Source organism: Pyricularia grisea, assembly GCF_004355905.1.
Source record: "Pyricularia grisea strain NI907 chromosome Unknown Pyricularia_grisea_NI907_Scaffold_8, whole genome shotgun sequence".
NCBI classification, from domain to species: Eukaryota; Fungi; Ascomycota; class Sordariomycetes; order Magnaporthales; family Pyriculariaceae; genus Pyricularia; species Pyricularia grisea.
The window spans coordinates 1,673,138-1,689,186 of record NW_022156721.1 but is presented as its reverse complement, the minus strand read 5'-3'; the positions used below and the strand labels follow the sequence as shown (position 1 = coordinate 1,689,186).

Genomic DNA, 16,049 nt, shown 5'->3' with positions numbered 1-16,049 from the left:
TGCCAAAGTTCGACATTGTCCCAAAGGAAAGCTACACAACCAAAACCAAATGGCTACCGAAAAAAGATTAAATATATAGGGAATTCGGACGGTTGGTAGGTTAAAAAACCGCAACTAGTATTTTGGGTTTAAACACGTGGCTTCTCTAACCCCAAATTCAAAATATTAAAACATATTAAAGCCTCGTATATCTGTTTAACAGCATTTTGAAACGGCCTACATTTATATTTTATTACATTCAATTTATACCACACAAAACGCAAAAATCACGCCACGACTCAATACTAAAATAAATTTTTTTTTAAAAAAACCCTAGAATTATAACCACACATTTGGGCAAATAAACCTACTTCGTCTTATCTCAATAATACTTTACGTTACGTTTAACAGTTTAAATACCGATATTATCGCATAATTATTAAATTATACGCTTATTTACAACTGGCATTTTTAGCAAAAATAATTTACGGGATAAACCAAACAAATTCCATAATTTCGCCGTAATAAAAACATATTATATAATAAATATTATAATGTCCAAAAATGGGGGCTACGTGGGAGGTTTTAAAATTAATTTTCTCGCGGGGTTAGTCAAACATCGGGCTAAAATAATTCGATAGGTTTTTCCCGAATATACAAAACTACCTAAAATCCAATTAAAATATATTATCTTTTGGGCCCTTAATAACTTGCGATACAAACAACTAAGGATCCAATAATTAACTAAATGCTAATATAATAACGAAATATAATAACTTCGCCGTTAAACATACGTATACCTGGTTCGCATACCACGGCTAAATCGCTTTTAATATATATAACATTTAGGGTTTAATTAGGGGCTTAATTTAGGTTATTTATTTTCCCTAAACTATTTTACTCGTTTATTTTATTAAAATATAAAAAAAAAGCTTCGTATAACAACGATTTATTTCGTAATTTTTTGTATGTTTAACCAGCAAAACCCCGGAAAAATAAAATAAATACCCAATATTAACCCTATTCGCTAAATAATTAACCATAACGAAAACCTAATAAAGGAAATATAAGAATTGGGATAAAAACTTATATACGTCGGGACGAATATTTCGAAATGGATCCGGCCGAATCCGTCTTAAAGCTAAAAAGGGTAAGCGAAATCGTCGTATCCAACCAGTGGGCTGCTACGGGGCCTACCAGATTTTGCAGCTATTTATATATTTATACGGTTATTTTTTCTATTAGCTTTCCGGAATTAATAATTATTGGGTGGAAAAAAGGACCCAACGATCGGTAGATTCGGCGTTTACGTAAGCTATTTCCGTTAACGTGGCGTTCGCTTCGTCCTAACGGAATCTTTATTTATTACGACGATTTGTACGTCGTAATAATACTTCGAAAATTCGATCGATACCGAAAAATCGGTTTTAAGGACAGCCAAACGCCCGGATCTGGATTTATATGGACATTATTTCGGTTATTTGGGGTCTTAAAAACGACGCGCCGCATTCGTCCCAATAAGCTTTCCTGGAATTCTATAACCTTGTCGATTTATTCCGAAAATAAAATACCGAAATTCGGGTCCGTTAATGCCCTAAATACCAGGAAATCCCGGGAAACGATCGGGCTAACGCTTTGGCCAAAACCGGTTCCGCCGGACCGCCGGACCCAAACCCGAAAGCTTAATAAACCATATATAACGGTATCGGCACGATTTTTAAAACCATTCTTTTAAATATAAGGAAAAATTAATAATGTAAAAAATTTTGTAAACGGTCCCCCGTATATAGGGAATGGAAATTCCAATACATACCGAAAAAAAAGCCCGAAAAATTACGTTTACCAAAACCCTTATTAGGCCATTATTTGGCCATAAAGACCGGCCATAATTATTTTAAAACCTATAATAACCGTTTTAATTACCAAATTGCAAATATTTCGTATGCCTGGTATTGGAAACGGACCTCCCCTAAACACCCGGTACATTACCGCTATTCGCGGGCGGTATGGAAAAACTGGCCGTAATTTAATAACGACCGGCCGGTCGGGCCGCCAAACCGCGCCCAACGCCGTAAATTCTTCCAAACAAATTTCGGGCAACCGAAAAACTTTTAAACGTTTTCGATAACTACCAATTATTCCAACGCCTTCCCCAAAGCGGCCCGCCAGCGCCCCGCGCGTTATAAACGTATTTTACGCCTAAAAATACCGATCGTAAACAATTCGAGTTCGGACGAAAAATAAATTTATTGTTTTTTAACCCATATTTCACGGTATAAACCGTTAAATAAACCTTCCGTGCACTTTAAGGCACGGTATTGCGTTAGTAAACTAACCCCTTAAACAGGACCGGGCCCGAACCCGGTTAGGTAATTTCTTTTTAATATTACCATAAACCAATTCCAAAATAAAATCTTCGTCGATAAGTGCCAATAAATTAACTCCCGTGTTATGCTTACCCTGGCCGTAATAAACACCCCCGGAATTACATTAACCCCAACCATAAAACCAAATGTATTAACGATAAAAATATAATATTTTAAATACGAAAACGATATTAACTATAAATCCCATAATATCGGTAATTCAATATATATAATACTAAAATATAGTATATAACGTTTAAATGGTAAATTAGCCCAAACTGCAATATTGGGAACATAGATGTAACGGTCGTAAAATTTCAATATTTAACAACCTTTTAAAACACCAGCGAAAAAAATCAGGTTAAATCTCGAAAGCAACCTGCCCAAAATACGGAATTAAATTCACACGAACAAAAGCAAAAAACCTTTCCAAATAAATTAAAATACCCAAAAAGTTCCAATTAAGGTCTAAAGGCTTAAAATAGGCTAAAACATTTGGCCAAAATACAGACCCAAAATAATTTTTGCTACCAATAGGGAAATTAATCCTATATTACTTGGCAACTTTCAACCTGCTAATCATTCGCCTTGGACTTTATCATAACTTCACCCCAATTATTAAACCCCTTACTAAAACGTTCATATACTTCAATCCATTATACGCCACCTTCGAAACAAATACCGATATTTTAATCGTAATATTAATTTACCATAATATTTTGGCCACTATCGAAATTAAAACGACTTCGGATCCTTATTTTGAAAATATTACTACCCAGCTTACGAAAGACCAAATCTTCTGTACCGCCCCCCGGGTTAATTTCAATTGCAACATTAGGGATAAAACCAACGCTTTACTAATAAATAAATTAATTATTTGTAAAAACACCTGGACAAATAAAAATTAGGTTTAGGGCCTAATCCTTACAGATTTCGCCTACGTTTTTAATCGGGTCGATTAACCCCACTAATTCCCAATTAACCCGATTTTTTTTTATTCGTATACTTGCCCCATCCGGCCAATTATAACGTTCCTATTAATTAACCCGATTTGGTTAAATCTACCATAAAAATAAAGGGCTTATTTACCCACAAACACTTCCAAATTACGTAATTAATTGGCTTAAATCTTTCCATATAACCTTACCAGTTAAATTAACCATCCACATTAATATAAATTACGTATCTATTTAACAACCCAATTTCCAATTTACTGCATTACCGCGTAAAAACCAGGTATAGCAAAATAACAATTGTAAAAAAAATAAATAGTTACTTTTGCTAATTATAATTAATTGGCTACTAACGGCTATTAAAAATATATTAATTCCCTTCGCCAAACATCGTTTCCAAAATGCTACCGCTCGGCAACCTAATATTGGTTAAATTACGTTTACCAAATAAACCCGTCCGCATATTTTTACTCCTTCGTTATAAAATATAATCGCGTCATTTTCGGTAAAATAACCGGTATAATAATTAAAAATATTACCCCGGTAACACCCCTAAAACAGGCACAATTAATCGCAAAACGTCCAATTTTCCCCATTCAGGCCCATCGTTCGTCTCATTCGCGAATATCCCCGGATTGGAAAACCCAGGGTTTGGGCCTAAAGCAGCCCTTATCTGAAATTAATCGGAAACGATTATTATATAATGCAAATATATTTATAGCTTAAATTGCAAATAAATCTGGGCGACCTGGATACTAGGAATACTGCTTTATTCATGCCTCGACCTGGGCGAAAATGTGCTGATATTGGTGTGGTTACTGGTGCAATTGCTGTCTTAATTTTGCCCCCCCCACTCTATTTACTATCTTGGGCATGGTAGCGCCCGTTCAACTGGAACCCCACCCGCGCCTTTGCGGTTGCCGGGCATAGCTTCGGGACACAGCGTAAAAGTGTAAGCGTGGGCTTCCAAGCTCACTCGTCAGGTAGCAGCTTTGGCAGCCGACTTATACTTGCAATTTTACGGACCGTATTATTAAAGAAAACGCGATAAAGTGGCGCGACGGGACCAACCCACTGTCGAAACCAAAGTGGGTCGGTCATGTATATGGGCACCCGCGCCTTTTCGATCAGCAGCTGAGCCACTTCGGAATGCCCTTCCTGAGAGGCCAAATGCAGATCTGTGGTCCCCGTGTTATTTTTTTTTCATTTGCTATGACAATGCGACCCTAGCATGGGATCAATCCTTCTATGCCCACATCCAACGCACTCTGACCGACCATCCTGAAGATACCGCTCCATGTTTGCCGCCACCCCTTTTCCATCTCAAAGTGTGCCTGAAAAACCCCTCGAGCCCTGACCCTGCTATATGCCCAGTCTATGTTGTCTTATTCTCTCCTTTCTTTCAGTTTTGAACCATTCCTGATACCATATTGGCATTTGATCGTCGGCGTAATCCCAACTTGGAGACATCGGAAAGCCATCAGGAATAGATAAGTTGTAAGAAAGTGGCCTCGCGTTTGGATTGCTGAAATTGTCCGGACGAATTTCCGGTGCCAATTTGGAAACCTCAAGCCAGACCCAACGTTGTAACCTGAGCGAAATATACTCGTTCCATTCGTTGCTAGCAGTGCTGTATTCGTAACGAATTGCGGGCGATTTCAACTTGTTCGCCTGAATGGATAGAAATTGGGTTCTCCGTGGCTCTGCGGGAAATAATCCCTGATTTGCGAACGGATTTATCCCTGAACCCGGATCTTGACTGGTTACAGAAAATTGAAGATGTTCAATTACAAAATCTGGCTTTGATTGCAATCGAAGAGTGCCGGTATCCAGTGGAAGAATTAAAGTCAAAGCATCTCCAACACGCCGAAGACCGTCGATCCTGGGAACGTTGTGAAAGTCTGGCCACAAAATATCGCGGGTTGTCCAGCCTTGATCAGAAAGCTCTTTTAAGCTTGAGCCTAGATGATCATCAACAGTTCCTATCATATAAAACTGGTGATCCTTGATGGTTTGTCGGGGGAAAATCGAGTATACTTTGTTCCATGTAATGAAGTTGACATATGCGGTTGTGCTCGAGGTAGTGAGAATCAAGCGTGCCGGGCACCCGCTCGTTGAAGTGATCCGGATTTTGATGCCTGACCGCGCGGTGCTGCGATATATATGGCGCATCTAAGTCTGCTGAGGCTCCTTTAGCAAATATTGAAACAAACGTAGGCTTTTGTCCTCTTACCATGCCAACATCCAGACTATCATTCTGGTAGTTTTCGTTTTCTTCAATATACCTCGTGAGCCGATCGCTGTCAACACCATTTTGCACAAACACATCCAGGCATTGTACTTTGGGATGGCCAAACTCAAAAAGATTGAGAGCAAACGCTCCTGACACCAATGCGTTGCATTTCCCAAGTTGGTATCGAAGCATCGTAGGGTCATCCAAGAAAGCCTTCAGGTGGAAATTGAAATTGGCGATGCTCTTCAGGATACAGGGTTTGAGCCGGTAGAACTCTTTGCATACGCAGAACAACGCTACAAAGTCGGCTAGGGTCAGATATAAGGAGAAGACTTTAAGGATTGGATAGTTCTTTCCCGGGTCAAGCAGCGTTGCCAATTTTGGCTGGCTCTGGTGCACATCCAGAATAGTTGCCGTCATATTGTTGAATTAAGTCAATGTTTTAAAAGAATCGCTTTTGTCAGGAGAATTGTAAATAGCAGAAAGTGTCTCTTATTTCAGCGCGGGGCTAGGCTGCAAACGGTGATTTTATATTGTTGGGGCCCATCAGGTGGGGGCCAACATTAATGCATCGTTAAGAGCATGCTTATCCTAAATTGTCGGCAATTTGGACTGGTGGGCTTTCGCTCCCCCACCCGCCTATGCTGGTCTGTCTCGTGGGCGTTAACGGATCTGTCATGCAGCCAGATTATCTCCAACCAAAAAACAAATCAGGGCATCCTCTCTTTCCTGGCCACTCTCCAACATAAAAATATACACAGCATGTTGCTACCCCCTGATCTACCCTCCAGTCGCGAATGGCAGCCGCAGCCACCCTGTGCAAAGGCGAACGCGTCTTGGCATGCATGTAAAGGATCACTAGATTTCACGGCGGGGTATGGAGCGTAGATCTGGGGTTTAATAGGTAATTAATAACCTCTAATATTTGCGTGGGTATCTATGGATTAGCAAAAAACCAGCGTCGCTGCCAACTCGTTCTTGTGCTTTGGTTGCTCCGCCACCAACTTTTCCCCCAATTTGACAGCCTCTTGCAGGAACGAAATCAGAATCTGCGGCGAGAAGCTGTCTTGATTGTTGTGCAGGGAATCTACTATCGCCTCCGTAGGTAGGAGGAAATGCTTCAAGTAATCGCGCAGATAAGCCAGGGCGAGAAACTTGTTGGCGTTGTTTATCGTGATTGGGCATTGTAAGCGGGGTAATCTACTTTTTTGGATGTTCAGACGGGCGGATTCGCTGGTTGCATGAGCCAATGGGTACCGTACTGCTGTTTAAAAGAAGGCGTAGGTATACCTCGCGACCTGGGCATTTGCCTAACAGGACGCAAAGGTACCCAGACTTTGCATGCGGTAAAACTTCTTCATGTAGCCTTTCGGGCGTCGGCATGACTGACGACCGCGGTGATGATAATTTGGGTCCTGGCAGTTTTGGGAACTAGGTTTGCATTTCTGGATACTCCTTCCAAGCCGCATCATTTCCCAGCCATTGTACCGAACATCTGCTATTGCAGAAAGTTAGTGTTGGCAGCAACTACACACATGTATTTCCCCATGTTCTCAGAGGCATTTTTATTAAGTCGCATTGGCATACGTCACCCGACATTTCCCCTCGCGAAAGCAACCCCTTTCAGCCGTTCACAGCCTTAGACAATCAAGCCTGCTTGCCTCGTCTATCCTTGCGCGCCAGGCCTGTTGCCCAACGGTGTGTGTCTTTAAAACAATTGACAACCTTGACCGCTTGTGGCTAAATTGGCGCTTTACTGTAAGAGCTATTCCTCGTAGGATTATGTTCTTTCAGTTATGCGGGAGGCCCTCCATCTTCGTGGCTTGAAGCAAGAGCGGAATCCAATTTATGGAGCTGGAGCGGCAAGTTGCGGGATCCAGGGTTGCGTCGTGGCGATTCGACCTCTCAGAGCGGGGCACGACCCCAACACTGCTGGATTCTGGGCCGTGCCTCCCAGGTTAATCCTTTAGCTAAACCTCTTTTCTGGGTGTTCTATCTTGCGTTGACGAGCTCACCTGGACTGGAGGGGCCGCGGTGGCGATGGTGACGAGCAGCAGGATGGCAATGACGTCTGCGCCGACAGCTTGGTAAGCTAGTGTTTAGGACAACTAATGCCAAAACTGGATGTACCTTTCGTTACAGCCCCGTTGGATTTGGAAGGTCTTTTTGAACAAAGTGCGCCGAGACAGCAAGGCACACGGGCAGGATGAGCGGTTAAAGGCTTTTCTTCACTGGTATCTATCTCTTCTTATTGATTCAATAAGATAAGTAGAGTTTTCAACACCTGTTGTTTGTGCACATCCAGACGACCAGGAGAAACACCTGTCAGCAGTCGTTGCTTGAATGTTTCCTGCCGCTTAACAAAACCAGCCTACGCCTCCATCCGATCGAACATAGATTTATTTCTACATCGAACTTGTTTCAAATCATTTGTATATGTAAATATTGATGGCTGTCCCAAAAATTAGTGTGCAACTGGCTGCTGTGAGAATCAGGCCCCCAGACCTACCCTCAGGATCACCACTCCACCCCGACAGCCACGCCGCTGGCAGGCACAGCCACGCTAAGCCCAGGACAGTGCCAAGGGGTCCACTATCCCGGATTTGAACGCGTTTCTCTAACGCGCCGTTAATCGTGATTTCTCTCTCCCTTCAGTTTGGAATCTTCGTTAATACTGCCTGATACACTTCGGTTCTCCAATGTATGCCTAGCCGTGACAGCTAGCTGCTTATCTACACTGACCGTTTTCGAGTTTTGCTTGCGTAACCCTTGGCACTCAGCCAAGCACCTTATGCTTGAGATGCAGACGGTTGTTAAAGCCCCGCACTTTCCGCACCACAACCAAGCCAAGTTTAATGCCACAGGATTATGAAAATGCTGACATTGCAGCCTGCTGAATGGTTCCTGTAACCACTAGGGCGATTACGTATAGAGTTTTTTTCTATATGCTACACTGGTGCCATCACTGTTTTGCTCTCCTGTCTGTCCTTATTGCTACGGGAAATTGGTTGCTCTAGCGCTGCAGGTGGAAGTGAGCCAGCAGTTTTTCCATTGCCTCTTTCTGGCCTTTACCACCTCCGCGGGTGCCAGTCACCTACTCGAACAGTGAATTCTCCATGAGAAAAATCGTATCACGCTCCCAGAGCCTCAATGATGAGTGACGACGACAAGAATCAATCGCTTCTCCAGCTGAGCCGGCGCCATGGCGCGTCTATCGTAACGCAGCTCGTCCATATAGGTAGTCGATGCAACCAGCAAAAGCACCTCAAAGCTCGCTCTTTTATCCGCAGCCTCCAATGCCTCAAACCAATCAACTCAGAGCTGTGTCGCCGATCGATCGACGCCTTCAGCGAGCGGCGATATGTCGCGCTTTCCTACACGTGGGCTCCATCAAAGTACGAGAATCCGAGTCGCCCGGAAGTAGGGTGGTACCCCGTCGAGACATGGGACAAGAAGGGTATCGAACGCTCATCGGTTCGGAAATGCGTTCTCAACCGCGCCCTTCGCTACATGCGCCACTTCGATGTTGAGTTTCTTTGGATCGATGCCCATTGCATCCGTCAAGACACTTGCAGCGTCGATGATTGTGTCCGGCACTACAGCTGCGTTGAGAAACGTGACTCTTTAAAAGCCATGGACTTAGTCTACCACCTTAGCGAGCACCCGGTGGCGCTCCTGGGCCGGCCGCTGAGGTCAGGATTTGAGTTGCACCTCCTTGCACGGGTTCTCGAGGGAGATTTTCTTGCCGGCGACTCCGAACCTCGGCTATCAACTAATGATATTGTCTTGGCAAGGAAGGCACTGTCACTTCTTGGCGAGATTACTCAGGACAGCTGGTGGTGGCGGGCATGGACTTTTCAAGAGAACTACCGCGGTGCGAAGCGGATGCGGCTGTTGATCTGCCATGATAGGTCCCTGGAGTTGGAAAAGCGAAGGCACCCTGTATTCGGCGAAATACCCGGGGAGCTATGCATCTCGTCCGTCAACTTCTCAAAGCAAGCAACGCGACTTTGTTTGGCGCTCCGTGCGGTAACATGGCTAGCGCCGTTGGACATCGAGCATATTGATCGCGTAATTCGGGCTGCTGGTAGATACTCACTGACGGTACGGAGTTCCGACTCCATGACGCCGACAATATTTGCCGATGTCGAGGCGCGCGGACTGTCGAAACCATGGGATCGACTAGAAATCGTGGCCAACTGTTGCCGGTACCCAATAAGGCTGGACGGCGGAGTCCTAAGCCGGCAAAATTGCAGTCCTAGTCTATCAGTTCTGGCGATGTCTCTTCTAAACGGCGAGATTCTCAAAAATGACAATCATGTGGTACCATCAGCAGCGGGGCTTACAGCATCGGAGTTTCTCAACAGTATGATGTTCCGGGAATTCAAGGCGCCTGGAGAGGATACTCGACCGCTTACATTTAACAACTGGTGCCGGCTCATCAACGTGAGGTTGACAACCGATGGCATTGCTACGAGCGGCCATATATGGAGACTGGGTCGCATTATCGATACTGCAGAGTTCCCAAGGGTGCTGCCGTGGATCGATGAACCAGAAGGTCGTTTGACATTGCTCCAGCGGAAGTCCCTGCTGCGGCTTGTCTGTCATCTTCACAGATTACGACACCATCGGCTAGCCAACCGGATTAACAATTACCTAGCTGTCGATTCCCGCGCAGGGGAATCGTTTACTGGCTTTACCGACTTGTTTCTTTATCGCATGGCCACGGAGCTGGCCAAGGCAATTCTAGCGCGCCGGAAACTGAGGCTAGGAAGCATCTGGGATCAAGGGAGGTCGGCGCCGTACCGTGGCATTTTTGTATGGTTAGAAAAAGAAACAAATGAGCCATGTCCGCTGCCCCTGGCTTTCGTCTTTACATCGGTGAGCGCGTCGTTGATTGTAATTTCTCTCTTCTCTTCAGTTTAGAATTTTCGTTAATAGCGCCTAATACACTGAGGTTCTCCAATGTACGCCTGGCCGTGACAGCAAAGGCCAATGATGTGTTTTCCCAAGGGCTTGTTGATTTATGCGCAGCCGTCTGCCGCATACTTTCAAGTTTTTGTTAGTCTCCTTTTTTGAACCTTTACCAGGTTTGAGCAAGCGGTTCATATGAGAATGAGGTGGGTTCCAGGCCCGGTTGTCTCATTATCTGTCATTCTCGAATCTCAAATCATCCATAAATGTCTTATATTCTCACACGTATCCATTGCCGTTTGCGTCCCCCAATCCGGACTATCAAGATCTACCTATTTATTCAAGGTGCAAATAGTCTACAATTAATTATGTTTAATTATAATTTGGACTCCTGAATCTTCTTAGTGGCTTCGAGAACAATGGAAACTTATATCTTTTTTTGCCAGACTTTGTTAGCATTAAGCACAAGGAAGTGCGGCTAAACTGGCGGGAAGTTAGGGACAAAAGTGGAGAAGTGAAGGGCCTCCTGAAATTTAAAAATTCAAATCCCAAATTCAAACTTTTTTCAAGGGATTTGTATCGGCAATACCGAAATCGCTTTAGCCAGATTAGGTTTTTCTAATAAAAGATGACATGATCATTGCTTTCAATAAAAGACGGTATAATTATGCAAAACGAATTTATTTAAATTATTAGAAATCTGGAAGTAAATAATAACCAGGGCATTGAAAGGACTTGGGCAAACGCGATTCAATTCCTCCCGGGCAAAAAATCAAATGTGCAGGTTGATTACCCTGCACCGCCCATACGTTTGCCATTTGCCAAGAAAGCGATCCCAAAGAGACAAGGGTACAATATAGGGGCGACTCTATTCGAAGGATCTAAAGCTAAGTGTAAGAAAGAAGGAAGGCACGCAGTCCCAGTCGCGTACACGCGCCTAAGCGAACAAACAACAAACGAACCCTGGCGCCTTGTCACGTGGGGTGGAGCTGGTCACGGTTGGCAGTCGTCCAGGCATACCATTCCGTAACGGAGGGTCTGACCAAAGTTCAATAGTCGTTCTTATTCCGACATACCTAAATCTTTACTTGCGATAAAGTCTCAACCGTACGGAAAATCCAGGCTTAAGCTTGTTTTCAATAAGCTCAAGAGCACATGTATTTTTGTCGGTTTTGACAATCACCGATCCATATGTCCAATCTTCCAATGTTACGGTTTCGCCGGGTGCAGTAAATTTCGAATCCGTAAGCCTTACGCCATATTGCACAACTTCGATCCCACATTCGAGACATAATGCGACCATAGCTTGAAAAGTCACCCCTATGACGGGTGAGAGAATTGTGGCAAACTTCATAGTAAATTCGTTGTAAAAAGGTAGGAACAAAAACATGACAAGGAAAACCGCTTTTAAAAAAAACTTTTGGGATCACTATACTGAAAATGACAAAGAGACAGGTAATGATATTTGTATTTACACGGTCGGAAGAAAATTTTGATGACCAGCTTATAAGTCACATAATGTTATAAGCGATTTAATCAGTGCTAATAATAAACAAAATGCGCGTATTTAAATTAAAATGCATTTGTTATAAGGATCAGGCCCGCAGCCCCCCATCGACTGTAAGGCCGTAATAACCGCCAGGGTAGAAATAGCAAAAGGCTGTTTTTTTGGCATTTGTCAACGAAGATTCTACTGCGAGAAGGGTGAAGGGAAGCAAACAAAGTTGCGAAGATTGACGCGACGCGAACAAAGATAATGCACTTGTGGGTCGGGGTCGGTGGCCAGGGTTGGGCTGGTGCTCTTTGGGTCTGAATATCACAATCTCTCTCTCTTTCTCTTCTGTCCAGTAAGGAATATTCTCAAATGGCGCCACGGCACGGAAGCCAGTCTTTTGGTGTTTATTGACCAAGATCTTGATGTTGTTTTTTTCTTTACTTTCAGAGTAAAATATTCGTCGATAGGTGCCAATACTTTGGCTTTCGCGCTATTTTTAACCTGGCCGTAACACCAATGGGCTACGTTCTATGATATGTTTACCCTGGCTGTAATAGTTATAATGCGGTGGCTTTGCCATGCATTTTTAATTGCGTTTAAGCTATATTAAGCCCACGATTATATACATACCCCTGAATGAACATGCTGGTGAAAATTTAGTGTAATTCAGATAAATTGGAAATTTATAGTTTGACTATAATTAGGATATAAACCAGTTCAACGACATATTTGGTGGGGCTTTTTAATTTACGTGTAGATGCAGGAATTCGAATACCTCCCCCAGTATAGACCCACTGGCACATTTATTCAAGGGTAGGTATGTATTATGGACCTGGATTGTCTTTTTCCATTCGGGGTTTACTTGGTTCGATAATACCTCACGTGGTTCGCCGCCCTTAGCAAACAATGCCAACGGCGCTGATTAAAATGGTGCCAGCGATGACGGTAACGGTTAGTAATGCGACATGGTCGGGGATTATGGTAGTAATTGATAGGCATTTTTCATATCTTACAATTTTGTTCCTCATTTCGTTTTTAGTCCGATTGTGTTCTGTTACTCCAAAAGCGTTTTTTGAATAGCATGTCTGGTACATTATTATAAAACAGAGGCAAATGTTTCTTTTAAAACATGGTAGCTAAATAAATACAGTGAATTACCACACCGTCACGCAAATAATCCCAAGAAGACGAGGCTTCAATATAGGAGTGATTTTATTTGAAGATCTAAAACTAAATGTAAAGGGAGAAAGGCACCCAATACAAACGGGATATTAAAATAGTGCATGAATGTTTTAATTTGATATAAATGATTAGGAAATAATAAAAGAATATTATGTAGCGGTGCCGGGAACCCCTTACCCCGTTAACAGTTAAGACAGTGTTTTAAACCTTGTAAATGCCTCCGATTTTGGCGATGGTTTTTTTATTAAAACCATAAACTTATCATTTAGTAAGTATTTCAAGCTCCCGCGGATTATAAGTTTGGTAAAAAGCCGACGTAAACATACACGATGGCAAGTGAGCTTTTTGTTGCGTGGTCTCGTGGTATATTTTTGAGCATGAATATATATGCAGAAAAACATTTTATTAAATAATGCCATAACAGTGCCAGCAAATTAAAACTTTAATCAACCGTTAAACTGTAAAACTGTTATTGAACTACTTTTACTTTTTTAAACATGCATGGGTATCGGTGGCTGAATATTAAATCCACCCTCCTCCATCAGCTCTTCCAGTTCTAATTATAATAAAACATACAACAATCTCTTTCAGCCTCCTGTGTTACAACTAACGCGATGCATATCCTAAAGAACATTCCAATCACCCTTTTAGCGGTTTTTGGTTTTATACCTTTAATTTCTGCCGAGGATAAATGCAAACGCGTCGTCGAAGAGCCTGGTGGAGAAGGGCCAGGTTGTTCACTTCACCCGTACACAACCTTTTGCTATAAAAAGCCTAGGAAATACTACGTTTGTTGCATAGATCGAGAATCTTGCGAGCAATATGAATGGATTTAAATGGTGGAAATTGAAGGTTTTCGGCCCATGCCTTATTTGAAACACTGTCGGTTACGAGCAGTTTAATTTAAATAAAACGCTGCATTTCCTTTAAACAGTTATTTCTGAAAAATATCACATATCGGTTTTGTTAAGAGTGGCCAATGTTTTAAAACCCTTAATTCCGAAATTAGACGCACGGCCGATTAACCTTTAAAATGCGGCTGTAGGATGCTTTTAATTATTTTTTAAACAGCGCCTTATTAATATAACGTTGCGTACTGCCTGTTCGGCACCCTGCAAATCCAATAATTATTGGTAAAGGATAGGGTGCCCATAGCCCTAATTAACGGGGTTGTAAGCCAACGAAACAATTGTATTATTTGCTTCCTATTCTGTTAATTAAAGCGGTAAATATTACAAAATAGGGTTATTTATTTAAGGGTTATAATATTTAATCAATATTAAATATATTAAAATCCTTTTTGGGAGTGGAAGTTTAAATGTTTAGCCTCCAAATCGAGTTATAACTAACCTGTAATATTGCAGGTAAGTTATTTAATTTTAAAGCGGGTTCCAAATGCAAAAACCTTTAAAAGTTTAACGTTAGGTAATTTGGAAAAATAAAAATATCGTACAATTTTAACGCATAATAGCGTTTTATTAAGCGTGCCATCCATTAAAAGTTTACTTAAAGCTCCTAATATATATATTATAGCCTTTAAATAATTATAAATTTTAAAGTGACTAATAATATGTCGTATTTTTCTCAAGCCAATATAATAACGCGGGCTTTATTCACGTGGATTTCCGGTAAATAAGCCGCATGTATTTAAAGTGCAAAAGTATGGTATATTAATGCATTAAAAAACTGTACAAAAGAATCCTTTAGTGATGCCTATTGCACCCCATAATTTACATGCGCATAAAACTTATATTTATTCAAGGTTTATAATGTACAGTCGGTCAAAAAAAAATAAACCAGTGGCGAGCTTATAGTGATAAACAGTGCAAGAACTGGTTCCAACGGAGGAGAAATATTTATTTTCCCCTAAATATTACCCACAATATCACCTGGATCGAAGGGTATTAAAATACTTTGCATAATAAAGTTTTATACTGTTTCCCAGGGGACCTACTTGCATTTTAATTCTCCTTTTTGTTATTACGGCTAACCGTGCCATATTATACTAATAATAGTATAAATAGGGATATATTAATAATATAAAAGCATTTTAAATTTATTAATAGTATTTAACCATACATTATAATTTATACTGTCTTGTTTATTTTTAAACTCAGGTTTTAATATGTTAAACAAATACTTACATGATATATTATATTTTGCAAGGGTATATTAACTTTTCGGCCGACTTAAACGATTAAGCGAGCACGTATTTGCAAAAAAATATGTACATATATATTAGTGTGGTTAACGCACATTTTCCACTACCTTATAAAACCAACAACACAACACCTTTTTATTTATTCGCTCTACCGCATGACTTTTATTATATTTGCAATTAAATGTGGTTTGCTCATTAAAATTATAACCTGTGCACTTTTTTATTAGTTGGAATCCACATTTTTAACCCTATAAAATGCAGCTTTATAAACGCACCGCTATTTATACCCTTCTGGCTACTGCAGCCTGGACTTTTGCAGTTTATGCAAAGTGTGTAACGGAATCCGGCGTTAACACGAGGCAGTGTATATTCGATCCGTACACTTATGAGTGCTATAAAAAGGGAACAACTTATTATATATGTTGTGAATCAAAAGCGGATTGTGAAAACTATCAATGGGTATAAACAATTATCGGGCAATCTTAGGTTTTTGTCCAATATATATAATAGCCAAGAGTGGGCACCCTAAATTTTATTTACAAAAGCAAAATTTCCTTTAAAGCGACCTGTGCGAAGGTGATCCCAAACAGTCGAGTTTATAGCACAGGGCGACTTAATACAATAATTAAAAACTAAATATAAAATAGAAAAAACAAGTGGAAAAATAAAACCGGAAAAAAGAAAAAAGAAAAAAGAAAAAAGAAAAAAGTATTAGTGGGTTTGGGTTAAAATAATAAAGGGTTATAATATAAAAGGAATAAATATA

At 41.3% G+C, this 16,049-nt stretch overlaps 4 protein-coding genes across 4 annotated transcripts; 3 read left to right on the top strand and 1 right to left on the bottom strand.

Moving 5' to 3' along the window:
• Positions 1 to 5,270: 5,270 nt before the first annotated feature.
• On the bottom strand, positions 5,271 to 5,723 carry PgNI_12157 (uncharacterized protein; the record flags this gene model as incomplete). Its single annotated transcript, XM_031132112.1, has 2 exons — positions 5,271 to 5,450; positions 5,532 to 5,723. 2 exons carry the CDS (start codon positions 5,721 to 5,723, stop codon positions 5,271 to 5,273), a joined length of 372 nt encoding a protein of 123 aa, XP_030977327.1.
• Positions 5,724 to 7,379: 1,656 nt separating this feature from the next.
• Positions 7,380 to 7,493, top strand: PgNI_12156 (uncharacterized protein; the record flags this gene model as incomplete). The annotated part of the gene is made up of 1 exon (XM_031132111.1): positions 7,380 to 7,493. One exon carries the CDS (start codon positions 7,380 to 7,382, stop codon positions 7,491 to 7,493), a length of 114 nt encoding a protein of 37 aa, XP_030977077.1.
• Positions 7,494 to 8,684: 1,191 nt separating this feature from the next.
• PgNI_12155 (uncharacterized protein) lies at positions 8,685 to 10,457 on the top strand (the record flags this gene model as incomplete). Its single annotated transcript, XM_031132110.1, has 1 exon — positions 8,685 to 10,457. One exon carries the CDS (start codon positions 8,685 to 8,687, stop codon positions 10,455 to 10,457), a length of 1,773 nt encoding a protein of 590 aa, XP_030977079.1.
• A 5,081-nt stretch (positions 10,458 to 15,538) lies between these two features.
• PgNI_12154 (uncharacterized protein) lies at positions 15,539 to 15,748 on the top strand (the record flags this gene model as incomplete). The annotated part of the gene is made up of 1 exon (XM_031132109.1): positions 15,539 to 15,748. One exon carries the CDS (start codon positions 15,539 to 15,541, stop codon positions 15,746 to 15,748), a length of 210 nt encoding a protein of 69 aa, XP_030977078.1.
• Positions 15,749 to 16,049: the final 301 nt, after the last annotated feature.